Here is a 13,518-nt window from a genome sequence, read left to right as displayed (position 1 = left end):
CCTAGTGGAGCCCACGGGAACTACATTTACCCTTAACCCATCCATTGATCGAAGTTCATACCCAAAACTACCCTTGAGGCCTTTACTAGATGAATGGATATTGCCTGCACATCTACATCTGGCCATTTCGAGAAAAATCGCCAGTCTCCATCTTCTATTCCTCGTCCAGAAACCCCGCGAACTCTCCACAAGACACAGCATGATAAAATCATAGCACATACCCATCTATAAATACCTTTCTCGCGTCGCCTCCAATTCGCACCAAGGAAAAGAAATACAAAGAAGCTGCTCTAATTCAACAATTAGCTAGCTTTCACTTGCACACCTTATTTTCTCAAACAAGAAACCAAGAAAATGTCTCTTATCCCAAGCACCCTCTTTGGTGGCCGAAGAAGCAACATCTTTGATCCTTTCTCTCTTGACATCTGGGACCCTTTCCAGGACTTTCCCTTCACTAGCACAGCCATATCAGCCCCACGATCAGAGTTCGCCAACGAAACAACGGCATTTGCCAACACACGCATAGACTGGAAGGAGACCCCCGAGGCCCACGTTTTCAAGGCTGATCTCCCAGGGCTGAAGAAAGAGGAAGTCAAAGTGGAGTTAGAGGAAGGGAGGGTTTTGCAAATAAGTGGAGAGAGAAGCAAAGAGAGAGAAGAGAAAAATGACAAGTGGCATAGAGTGGAGAGATCAAGTGGGAAGTTCTTAAGGAGGTTCAGGTTGCCTGAGAATGCAAAACTTGATCAAGTTAAGGCTAAGATGGAAAACGGGGTCTTGACTGTGACTGTGCCTAAAGAGGAAGTCAAAAAACCTGATGTTAAGGCCATCGAGATCACCAGCTGAGACTCCACATAATATGAAGGGACATTCGGCGGCGGCGTGTTGCTTTGAGTCATGATAAGATTCTAATAAACAAGTAGAATTGTGCGTGGAAGACTTGTGAAATGGGATAATGTCATGCGTGCATGCATGGGTTTTGTTTTGTTCGATGTTGTGAACTTGTGATCCTGAGTTTCCGTGTTAATAAAGTTGTGTGGTGTCGTTAAATCTTCATTCTTCCGTTTTACCTTTTTTTTCTTCCCTTAATTATGATGGTTTTATATTTTCCTCGATATTCAATATTTATTTATAATTTTGATATTATTCCTTTTCTCTCTGCTGAAAGCTACAAAATATCGAGGTTTCATTCCTCAGTAATATCATATAAACATGATGGATGATGCATATGACAACACCACCTTATTCTTCGTCTGAAAACTCCAAGTGCCCGGAGCTCTTGGGCTAACGTTCGGCTTGAGATTAAGTCTCGCTCGTGGGCCATGAGGCCAATCCATACAAACGTGGTCCATAAGTCCAGGTACTATTTCGAAATTGTAAGGCTGAACTCTCGGGTGATATCTGAACCATAAAGTAAGATTTTAGCCTGCTAATTCGAAGCCGGATCGAACGCAAACTCGGTTACTACCTGGCATCAGACTAGTATGCTAATATATTTATTTATTTATTAAAATTAATTTTTAATATTAATGCATCAAAACACATCAAAAAAATTAATTTAAAATAAAAATAATTAATAAAAAATCAGTTCGACCCCAATCCGAGACAAATAAATAAAGAAAGCATCAATAAAGAAGGAGCATGGATCTCTTAATCAATCCATTAATTATAAGTTTCGTATTGAACTAGTGTAATATATGCGATGACTATGATTCTCCACGACAGGATACTAAACACAAACCTAATCCCATATCTGTAGGATTAATATGATATGACTTGACCAATGCACAAGCATGGAAAAGCAAAACAATGAATTACGATTCAAGATCCACGGAGTTGATCACCTCGAATGCGGTCTCATTACCAAGCTACTGCATACATCACTACATATATTTCGTTCAATCCAGTGATACACTTATTTTGTGTGGATTTCAAGCAAGTGATCAATCAAAACCAGCATTTTAATATTCAAACTCTGTTGTGGAAGAACGATGAAGGAAATTCTATTTACGCTTTAATACACCCAAATCATGGTTTATTGCAATTCTTAAGATGACATGGGCCAAAAATCAAGTTAGAAAAGATGTATATATCAAAAATGGTGGCACCTGACATCTGATTCTAGCTTTGCGTTCCTTGTATTTATGATAGGTTTCGTTGCTTGCAGGCCATTTCATATATATATATATATATATAAAAGTAAAGGAAGGGCTTTTTATCTTGTCCGAACTCAAAATTAATGGAAGCATAGCTCTGATTGTACACGGTTGAATTAGAAACCGAATTATGGACCTAACCCCCACCCACTCTTTCTCTATTTTGAATTCAACTTTTAAATGAGTGACTTCCACTTGCATTGCTTTCTCCTACTATTTCGATTTCAATTATTAAGAGTCTAAAAAAAAAACCTATGTCATGTGCCTAAATTGATTGCAATTAGAGCTCTTAGAGCTAATTTACTTGTGGCTAATTTCTGACTCTAGCTCGAAGCATGCATAGTGGTCCACCCGTGAAAAAACAATTGACAGTTAATTCTTTGCTTTTTTTTTTTTTTTGAGGGTCACCAAATAACAAACATATCATTGTCTAATACTAGTATTAGAAAGAAAAAAGTAATTTTAGAAGCTCAAATAGATAGAATTACTTGATAATAAAATAAGAATTAAAAAAAAAATTACTTTTCAATTCAAACCCATTTTCCCATGTCATGCCATGAGATAACGGAGACATTACTTCACTGACAAAACCCATTCAAGACACTTTAGGAAAATGAACACATACATTATAACATAAGTTAAACCCGTCTCTATCCACATATATCTGTTTTTTTTTTTTAAGAACAAATTTTACTTAATTATAATTTATTCAAATGGGTAATTTTAAGAGGAAAAAAATACAATTGACTCTATGTCTTTATGTACCTCGTTTTTCAAAGGGATAAAAAGGTGGAGGGAATTAAAAAAAATAATACGAAATAACTTCCTCCGAGCAACTTGATGGTATTTTAAAGGTGGCTGTTATTAAGAACAATTCCTTGTGCCTAAATGGATTGCAAATAGACTTCTTGCACAAGTATAAATGTCGTCACCCTAGCTTTAAACGTATTTGTTAGTCTACATATACAATAGTCCAGTTGCAAGAGAAACAAAAATCAGGTAACCTTTGCTTTCACTCAATTCCTCCATCTCAAAACCACAAAAATAATAATAAAAAAAATCCTCAATCTTTGATATGGATGAATTCAATTACGTGCTAATCCTATTACAAATGTCATATAAACATCGTAAAAAAGGTTGATTCACAAAAAAAAAATTTAATTTGCTGCCATTCACACCGGTTGCTTGATTTATTATTTTTTACCACTTGTTTTTTGCTCAAGGATGATGGTGTCGGAAATCATTGACAATTAGTACTGTAAGTATAATTTGTTAAGGTTCAATGATAATATTAATTTTTCACCAATAAACATGGAGTCCTGTTCCTTTGAAGCTTCACCGTTGCCCCAGGATTTATCAGCAATAATCAATCACTAATTAAAAATCACTGTTTTAATCATCCACGTCTCGCAAAAATCCCATCTCACCCGTGGCAATTTTGCTTTAAGTAACTCAATTACAAGCATGCTTGGATCTAATTGATTAACTTGAATTTTCTTTTCTGGTGTTAATTATGGAGACATGTCCGAGCTAGCTTTCATGAACAATATTAAATCCTTAATAATATTCTGTATCACAGACAGGATAGCTATGGTACGCCGTGCTATCCTTGACGGAGATAATCTAATTTATCAAGGAAAAAAAAAGGACATATCTTTACCCTAAGAAAGCATCCCATTCATGAAATAGTAAATCGAGGAGGGAGGCTACTGAGGTTTGACTAAGTCAACAATGTCCTGTCCACGGAGCACCAAATCACAACTACCGAAGATGTTCCATCGCTCTTTTTGAAAAAAAAAAGAAAAGAAAGAAAGAACCGCGAAAACTATTTAATAGACCTCTGAACATGGAAAGTGACCTAAAACACATAACAGCCAGCACTACATGGGCCCCATCAAAATCAGCCAAAAGAACGTACGGCACATTTCACTCCGTCCCCCCTCCATCCCTCAATCTTTATCCACCATCTCTGCTGCTTCACGCTGAAGCAAAGATCCTTTCTACATCATCTCTTAACTTTTTCTTTTTTTGTGTTAAAGCGAGTATATATTAGCTTATCGCCAGATTTCCCTCTCCGCAGAGGACCCATTGGAAATTAGAAATTATTAGGCTAACTAACATGATATTCTCATAGTTATTATATATTACAAGGTCCATATTTGATACGCATGGGTAGATATAAAAGGACAGAAAGGGACCCATCTTAAGGCAGCTCCAAAAATACATACAGACTTTGAAATTATAAGCTCTCAGCTAAACACTCAGAAGCAGCTATTCGCTCCACCCTAGTTCAAACTTAGGCCTGCGTGGTTTGAAAATGAATGAGCCTTGGGCACTTTACCGTTGCTAACAACAGCTAGTTATGTATAATAAAAAGGCACGCTCATGCCCAGATGTGAACAAGAACAGACATGCTTGCCAATTTTTAGTCAAGCCATGGTTGGATCAGTTTTACCAATCCAGTCCAAAAGAAAGAAGGAAGGAATGTTTACACAGGGCAAAAGATTAACTGCAAGCCTGCAATGGTGCAGAGAATTGCCATCTCCTTAACAAGACAACAATGGTGTAAGAACATGATCAGTAAAACAAGGAGTGTCCTAATAGAAACTAAAAAAGGTACTTTATTTCGTTATAATATTAACTTCCAACAGATATTATATTAGGAGACAGAGAGAGTTGTGGATTCCTCTCCTACAACCTCCGAATACCCCCACCTCCCCATAAACCAACAAATTTCCCTTGCTAAAAAAACCCTTTAAACATAACTTAACCCCGTCGTTATTACAACAAAATAGCAGCAACCCCTGATCTTCTTCTTCTACTACTACTACTATTAAATGGCTTCCTTTTGACCTTCGTCTAAAACCTAGTCCACAAAAGCTTCATTCAATCTCCCTAGCAAGAAAAAAGATAAAAAAAAAAGCTGGATCCCTTATTGCTCTCTTTAAGAACTAAACTCGCTCTCTTTTGCTTGTAAAAACCATAAATCCCTATAAAAACTTCTACCATCTTTACTTTGCTTTCATCATCCAAGCCAAAACAAACATTATCATCATGACAGCATGAATGCCCACAACACATGATTAATGGGTGGTCTCAATATGTCCACTCCTGAGGCAGGCGTATTTCACGATTGAGTAAATTCTCTTGCCGTAAATTTCTCTTCTGCTGTGCCAAAAGTGCATTTCTTCTTGCCATCAAAGCATCTACAACATTACAGACACCCATAATTTAAAAAACGAGTCGTTTTGATAGCAAATCTGAAAAATCACAAGTTTGCCAAAAATAAACACAAGGGTCAGGAAAAATAAATTAAGAAACTTGCTTACCATACTCGGTTTGGAAAGATGCGTTATTATTTAGGCGTGGCTGAGCAAGACCACTGATATCCACGTCATCAAAGTTCAAATTCAGAGCCTGGACAACTTTAGCTGGCAGCAGAACTGTAGAGCAACCTGCTGATTAAGGAAGTTAACAAATGATGTCATCGTCAAAACAGGAACAAGAAAAAAGTTAAAAATCAAATAGGAGGAAAAACGACAATTACAGCATTCAACTATTTACCAGATTTCTTCTTGGGGTCAGGGGGGTTGCCATATCTACGAGGCAAAAACACACCAGTGCCAGCACACTCTCTTTTAACACCAGATCCACCAAGAAAAACAGCCCTCATGCCTGCTGAATTAGAGTGCTGGTTATGCGGGTGCACTTGAAGAGGCGGCCAAGCAGACTGAGGCAGTCCAAGAGGACGCCCACACCTCCCATCTTCATAACGAACATCTCTGCCTCTGCTCTGCACCTGTTGGTGTTGGTGTTGGTGTTGGTGGAATTGGGGCTGAGCTTGCCAGCTTGCCTTCACTTGTTGTCTTTCCCAAATTGAAGAGCACTGTTGCCTTAGTGCCTGTTGCTCTTGCCTCACAAGTTGCTGGTACTGCAAAGCAGGACAAATTAGCTTGATACAATACTTTCAACGTATCTGGAACAAAGGGTGCCTTACGTTTCGGTTAAACTTTCTTTTTAATTTCAGTTCTTTGAAACGAAATAGAGCTTAAAAAAAATCTCCACCTGATTAACTTCTGGAACATTGTTGCCAAAAGTAGGGCTACTCTGAGAAGGATAAAACCCAGTATTCTGATGCTTGACTGAAGTGAGATCTGGAGACCTGGCTGGACCCAGCAAACCCCTACCTTGAAAATTATTACTACTATTACACCTGTGGCCTTCATTATTGGTCATCTTTAACCTTGCAACTTGACCAGCAGCTGCATATATCAGATCCCATGTGTCATTCTTGGCCCCATACGGCGTCGTTGGTGGCGACAACACACCGTTTGGACTCCCGTTGCTGGATACGGACCAGCTTCCTAGACCACTTAGAGTCGACTCCGGTGACCCGGCCATGACCCACTTCTTCTATCAAGTCAACGAAAAGAAAACACCGTTAAGATGAAACGGCATTTAAGCAGAAAAGGAACAAAAGCACTAGTAGTTGTAAGTTCTTTAAAGGAAGAGTAAAAGGGAGTGAGTTGTACCTCGGGTTTGACGGTGAGTTGCTGAGTCAGTCGCCGAGTTAAACCAGCCAGAAAGTCGTCCTCGTCACTGCTCTCAGTCTCAGTGGAGGAGCCCATGACGGACTCCACCGGAGAACTGAGAGCTGAAGATGAGCCAAACGAGTCAAACTCGTAAGGGAACTCGGGAGGGAAGCACAGACTCGGTTTCAACTCAGTCTTGAAACCGTTTCTGTTAAAGTTCTCTTTGTCCATGAGTACCTCTTCCGCTGTAAGAAACTCAATAGGGAGCCAAGATTCCACGTCTTCACGAGCCACAGCCATCAATATTAGGTATCTTGTTGGGACACTATAGGGATCTCTGGCGAGACTCTGGAAAGAGATAAGGAGGGGGAGAGGAGGAGGGTGAGAGGAGATGGATATGAGAGTGGCTGGAAGCAGAAGATTTAATAATGACCAGGCAGAGGGGGATGGGTTCGCAGACTGTGAGGGACCCAACGAGAGAAAAAGAAAAGAGAGAGCGCGAGAGAATAGAGAATGTAGAAGACAAGCTGCTTTTATTAAGGTTTCCGGGTCTGTTCCATACAAGATTCAAAAAAATAAAAATAAAAATAAAAAATTACACACTTTAATTAGGATGTGCAAACAACTGGAAGGAAAGGAATGGCCCGCTAGCTGGAGCATTTGTCCTCCTGTGGAATCCATCTCCTATTTGTTCATAATTGAACTACCAAGAACTTTAATTATTTGTTAATGTTTTGATGGCGTGAATTAGTTTAAGGGGAGCAGTTAACTTATGATTGGAGTTGGGGTGTGGTTTAATTAACTGGTTCTGGGTTAATTTCATTTTCACAGTGGATTATTGGATTCTGGTTATCATTCTTTTTGTTCTTTTAATTGATTGGTTAGAAATCTGTATACACCTAGTAGAAGTTTTGATTAAGGTTGTTTTTTAAATTGTTTTTTTATATATATTAAAATAATATTATTTATTTTCTAAAATATTTTTTTATATATAAACATATCAACTCGAAAAAATTAATTTTTTTTAAAAAAATTCTCTGAAACCTCACTGAAAAGGGCTTCGTGCTCTTTTGTCTGTTTTCTCTATTTTTAGAAAACCTGAGATTTTGTACGGTTTTAATGGATTGCCATTTGTAAGGACGTGCCCATAAAAAAATATCGACTAGTATGAGCGTGTTTGGCAGTATGGTTGTGGGTGCTTTTCAAATAACTTTTCGTGCCAAAATGCATGCCAACGATATTTTTTCATTTTTTAAAAATTATTTTTGACATCAGCACATCAAAACGATCCAAAACGTACAAACCATATTAAATTTTAACAAAAAAAAAAAAAAAAAATTTTCAAATTTTTTGGGAACGCGGCCGCAGCCGCGTTCCCAAACGGTCCCTATATAAGAACTTTGAACGAATTTTCTTCAGGCAAAGGAAATGTCTTCTTGTGTTTTATGCTACTGCACACCTGGTTCCAGGCAATTCTCATCTCATTGGGTGGCCCATGAGTGAAGGTTTGTTTTTTACCATTTTTTTCTGAATAATTATTTTTTTATTTTATTTTTTCTAATGATATTGGTGGTTTTTAAAGTATTTTTAAATATATATATATATATATATGAAAATAATATTTTTTATTTTTAACATTAATATAAAAAAAATCACTAAACATGAAACATAAAACTAACCGCCCGGGAGAAAATCACAGAAAAACCTTCCAATGATTTTTAAAACACAACATTAATTGAGTGCACGTCATTTGCAATTCCATCAATGTTGTTTACTGGTAGTTTGTCTCCACTTCTGAAATTCAACTGGAGATTATCCGGTACACGTGGATGGAGTGGCTTGCATGTACTGAGAGGGTTATTAAACAGAAAAAAATGATTTGATTATCTACCTTATCAAATTAGAAAAAAAAAATCAAAGAAGAAGAAATTTACCGATACGTGAGTGAGTTTATTTCAATGATTTAATACCTGCAAGCTTTATATATATGAATTTAATAAATTTATTTGAGTTTGTTTTTCTACCTGTCATCTTAAAAAAAAATCATAAATGTGCATGAATAGATAGGCTTAAATCAAAACATTATATGAACTTGAATAAAAAACAAAATAAAATTTTTAATCTTAAATCTGATTATTATTATTATTATTTTAATGGAATTTGTTTGGAGCTAATTCTACTAGACCTGTTTTTAAGATTGAACTTTTACATGTAAAAATAATAATTGACCTGTTTTACTTTTCATGAATCACTGTAAACAAGCTCTGAATTTATCATTTTTCGCTGTCAATGCATTCCACGCCATGGCGTCGTTCTCTCGCATGCAATGCTTCTAGAAAATCATGCACAATGAACTGAAAGGTCGACAAGGCTACCAATGTCCGTTACTGCAAAGCTGAGAGGAGTAAAAAACAAAGCATCAAGCCTGGAGAAACCAAACTACATATTTTACACATCAAATTTCACCTGTTCTGTCATGATAACACTTGTCCCATTTTGATGATCATGCATGTTCACAAGATCATGCAAAGGGCATCGAGATGATTTATTGGCCACGAGATGTCCAACCATGTCGCCATCGCATTAACCACACTTGATATCAATGTTATTGAACCCTTTCTAGCAAATCCACATCCCACGGCTCACCTGGATCCATGGCTACAGTGGCTAGAAGTTTCTCTCTGTGGATAGACTTCCACTGCCCATTTTCTTATTCCAGAATTTCGAATTAAAGGACCTGTTTTTGCTATTCGGGGTAAGCTACTCAAGGTCGGTTTGGTCCCAGTCATGCTAGAATTTCGCGTCCCAGTTTCATATCGCCGGGCTACGCGGTTGCTTTTGAAATCTCACGGTGGCGAGACCATAAACCACATCTACAGCGCAGGATTGGATTGTTCAGAGAATAAAAATAAAAAAAGCTAGGAAAATATGACCGCTGTGAAAAAGGTTCACAGGAAAATGTTACCCCGTAAATCACACTGGACACTCATCGGAGTTCAGTAGTTTATTGAAGAACCAGGTTATAGAAAAATATTTTCTTGAAAAATAATTAATAGAGTGCAGCGACCCGTTATGTTGACTCGCAGTGTTTATATGCTTGCGATACAACCGATTTTTAGATATACAATCAGGTTTTAAATTTGCAGACCATTTACCGTTGATGTTGTCAAGTACTGTTTTAAAATAGCAAGTTACAGTCTACCTAGACATAATTTGTATTTCGTTTAGCATTGGCAAAATTGTTATTTTGTAATTAAAAAAAAACAAAAACACTATTCTGGCAATTCTTTAAGAGAAAACAAAGAAATTATAACATAGAGATTGTTCTCGTCTTCAAATTAACATATAACTTTAACCTCAACTGGCCAAGTTTTCAAATTAACATAACTTTAACCTCAACTGGTCAAGTTTTTTTTTTTTAGCTGGTCACGGTCCAGTCCAGACTTTAAAGTCACTCACGGCAACTAGCAACTAATTGAGAATGGAAAATCGCGTTTCATTGTTCACTTAAACAATAATCTATATTTTATTTTTTTAATTTTAACATTTAACACTTTTAATATTTGATTATTAAAGATTGATTTTTATAATTTTTTTATAAAATTATATCTGTATCATGATTCGGGTTATAAGTTTGATGGATTAACTTGACTAATTTGAGTGTTTTTATTTTTTTTAATTATTTTTTTATTCCATCATTCAAAGGTTGATTAGGAATTAGATTTTATTTTCTTACTATCTTTTTATAAGGTTATTTTGATCTCATGATCTAAGTTGTAGACTTGATAGGTTAGTCTGTTTAACTCGAATCATTATTCTTAATCCTTTTTTATTTATTTTTTATTTTTTTAATTTTATCATTCAATGTTGAATTGATTGAGATTCATAGTTCATGATTTAGACCATGTTTAGCATTATGCTTTATATGCGTTTCTAAAAAAATTTAAATTTTTTTCAGCTGCAATTATTTTTTTAGTGTTTTTTTATTGTTTTGATGTATCAATGTTAAAAATAATTTTTAAAAAATAAAAAAATATTATCTTGATGTATTTCAAAGTGAAAATCACTTTAAAAAGTAAAATTTACAACACTTATGAACAAGCCCTTAATTGCATTTACTTTTTTATATGGTTATCTTAATTTCATGATTCGGGTTATGGATTTAACAACTTATCTTAGGTTGATTTGTATTAATTCAATACATTGTTGTATTAATATTTTTTTAAATATATCGTCTTAAATGTTTTTAATTAAACTCTATTTTTATCGGTTTTTCGTGTTAATTTTGTATTATTAAAGCTAAACACTTCATATCATGTCAATCTTCTTTTTTTATATAATTTTTTTAATTATTAACATGTTAACAATATCTAAATAATTTTTTTCAAGTGTTAAAAAAACATGATACGATACATGCCCTAGAGCTAGTTGATAATCTAGTAAACAACTAATCGATGCCCAGCTCCGCCTTCTGTTTGTAAAACACGGTTTTTATGGCAATAGAACTGCTTTTGACTTCTGTCTGCATATCACAAGGAGCATGGCATTCTCAGTCTTCAATTACTTTAATTACCTTAATTAGTCTCCCTTGTAAAAGCACAAACATAATAATTAGGATGTTTCTGCATTATTTGTTATCATTGTTGCTTAACATGATCAGAACATCCAATCCTGTAGCATTCCCAGAGGTCCCTTGATTTGTTATCCCAGCTCTATTTTTTTTTTCCCCACCAAAAAGCGGGAAAAGGAGATGTCTTTATCCATTTCTAGAGTCAAATCGGCAGTGAGGTCATGAGTAAACGTAAAATTCCTTGTTTCTTCAAACCATCCTTCCTCCGGCAAATCTTTTACCCAGACAATGTAGTGAAACTAGAGTATGAACTCGATGGTCTAAACCTTGGATTTCGTTGTTTACTGCACTAGCTATCTTGATTAGGTTTTGCAATCTAGTTGGTCCACGCGTATAACGAACAGGAAAAACGGGGATCAAAAGGCCTCCGAGTATTTGAATTTAAATTTGCATAATTGGAGGAATGGATTTCATCATGAGAATTGGGAACCCATCACTGGTACAGATTTTACAGAGGAAAAATTTCTCCGAGAACATCCAGGTATCTTGGATTTTACTCGAATTATAACCAATTCGCTTAACAATTGTTTGTTTCGTTCGCCGTTAAAGGGTGTTTTTACTTTCTATGCCAGTCTGACAGGTCGGCGTCGTGAACTGGATTATTTTTATTATTATTTCCATGTGCCAACAACCTCTTCAACCCTGTTACCTATCTGTCTCCATCGTCATAAATATTTCATCTTTTTGGTGGATGATTACTTATGATCCATGCAGAGAAGAAGGTTGACATGAAACAATTTATAGGATTCTTCTTTAGTGATTGTGAGCATTTGATCTCCAAACTTAGGACATCCATATACAATCTAGAACAAGCATCCCGACTGTAGTATTTTAAATTTCTTGATGTAATTTTTTCATTTTAATTTGCTGAAAATATTATGGATTGATGTATATACTAGAAAATCAGCGGGGGTAATATTTGTTATTTTGTTTTGCATGTAGGTTGTTTTTTACCCGAAACTAATAAAAAGAGTTTGTTCCATGATACGAAATGATTTACCACTAAACATTTTGACTTAGAGGACATGGGTGAGTCATGTTATGATATTGATATTAAAATTTATAGAAACAGATGTGAATATCTCAACAAACCTATATGAATAAAGTTCTAAATAAATTTTGAATGAATGATTGTTCATCAAGGGTAGTTTTCACTGTGAAGGATGGCATCTTGGATTTAAATCAATGCCCGAAAATGATCATTAAAGCAATCAAGTGAAGAACATTTCATATATTTTTATTACACGAAGCTTAATGTATGCTCATGCATGTATAAGGTTTGTTATTGCATCTGTTATGAGAATATTAGGATGATATCAGAATAATCCAGGTATAAATCACTGAGAAGTTGTAAATAAAATAATGGTGTATGTTGCTTTTTAAATAAATTTTATTTACCATGATATTTTCTTATATTTATGCGCACACCAGCTTATTTGAGAAACATCATCCCTGCATGACTGGGAATAAATACATGGTGTACTCGATAAGTAAGTAGCCACGACACTCAGAAAAACTATGCGCATTACAATGCATGGAACGTAATACTCGTTATTATATGATTTTGTGCATTTGTTTTCCAAGAGAGATAAATAATTGTGGTTATTATAAACTACTCATAAATGTGAGATTTCTTACCCACAATACAGAGATGACAAAAGTATCCAATATCTTAATTTATTTTTTTAAAAAAGTCTTATATTTATCATCGACACAAAAGATAACTAACTAAATTCCTCATAAATTTATTTTTGGTTGAGGTTTAGAAAATATAAAACTATATTAAATATTTATAGCTATGGTTTTATAAAAACAAGTGGTTAGAGTGTGTTTGGTATTTTGATAATTTTTATGGTTATAGTTTAAAAAAATAAAATTTTAAAAATTATTTTTAATTGTGATTGGTTTAATTAAAATATATGCTTGATCAAAATTATGGTTAAAGTCGTTGTTTGGTAAAAAGCATGTTGAATTTGTTTAGTTGAAATTTTGATTGAAATTAATGCTATAATAAAATAACAAAAAATCATGTAGTAATTTTTTATTTTGCAATCGTAATACGAGCTTTGTGATCTACATCTCATCAAGAAATTCATCCAAACTTGCCTAAAAAATTGGTTTTTTACTGCTGGCGTCAAACACGCTTGATATAAATTTGTGCAAATACAAACTCTCAAAACTCTTAAAAACTATTTATAGCTAT

General features: G+C 35.0%; 2 protein-coding genes across 4 annotated transcripts; one reads left to right on the top strand and one right to left on the bottom strand.

Annotated features, from left to right (window-relative positions):
- Nucleotides 1-130: 130 nt before the first annotated feature.
- LOC133696793 (18.1 kDa class I heat shock protein-like) lies at nucleotides 131-1,053 on the top strand. Its single transcript, XM_062119072.1, has one exon. The coding sequence runs from the start codon at nucleotides 355-357 to the stop codon at nucleotides 841-843; it is 489 nt and encodes a 162-aa protein (XP_061975056.1). The 5' UTR covers nucleotides 131-354; the 3' UTR covers nucleotides 844-1,053.
- A 3,698-nt stretch (nucleotides 1,054-4,751) lies between these two features.
- Nucleotides 4,752-7,198, bottom strand: LOC133697911 (uncharacterized). 3 transcript variants are annotated; one of them, XM_062120738.1, is made up of 5 exons: nucleotides 6,686-7,198; nucleotides 6,219-6,566; nucleotides 5,718-6,084; nucleotides 5,483-5,608; nucleotides 4,752-5,359 (listed from the first exon to the last, which is right to left on the bottom strand). In XM_062120738.1, the coding sequence occupies exons 1-5, from the start codon at nucleotides 6,983-6,985 to the stop codon at nucleotides 5,250-5,252; spliced, it is 1,251 nt and encodes a 416-aa protein (XP_061976722.1). In that variant the 5' UTR covers nucleotides 6,986-7,198; the 3' UTR covers nucleotides 4,752-5,249. The 3 variants fall into 3 exon arrangements, with proteins under 3 accessions (XP_061976722.1, XP_061976721.1, XP_061976720.1); XM_062120737.1 differs by having other exon boundaries at nucleotides 5,483-5,611; nucleotides 6,219-6,563; XM_062120736.1 differs by having other exon boundaries at nucleotides 5,483-5,611; nucleotides 6,686-7,197.
- Between the last annotated feature and the right edge of the window lie 6,320 nt (nucleotides 7,199-13,518).

Source organism: Populus nigra, chromosome 6 (genome assembly GCF_951802175.1).
Source record: "Populus nigra chromosome 6, ddPopNigr1.1, whole genome shotgun sequence".
Classification (NCBI taxonomy): Eukaryota; Viridiplantae; Streptophyta; class Magnoliopsida; order Malpighiales; family Salicaceae; genus Populus; species Populus nigra.
Note: the sequence above shows the minus strand (reverse complement) of the source record. Positions and strands in the feature narration are given on the sequence as shown.

Coding starts and splice junctions, on each gene's coding strand:
- LOC133697911 (XM_062120736.1), bottom strand. CDS start 6,985: ATGGCTGTGGCTCGTGAAGACGTGGAATCTTGGCTCCCTATTGAGTTT. Junction 6,085..6,218: donor ATGTTCCAGAAGTTAATCAG/GTGGAGATTTTT, acceptor CCTGCTTTGCAG/TACCAGCAACTTGTGAGGCA. Junction 5,612..5,717: donor TGACCCCAAGAAGAAATCTG/GTAAATAGTTGA, acceptor TTCCTTAATCAG/CAGGTTGCTCTACAGTTCTG.
- LOC133696793 (XM_062119072.1), top strand. CDS start 355: ATGTCTCTTATCCCAAGCACCCTCTTTGGTGGCCGAAGAAGCAACATC.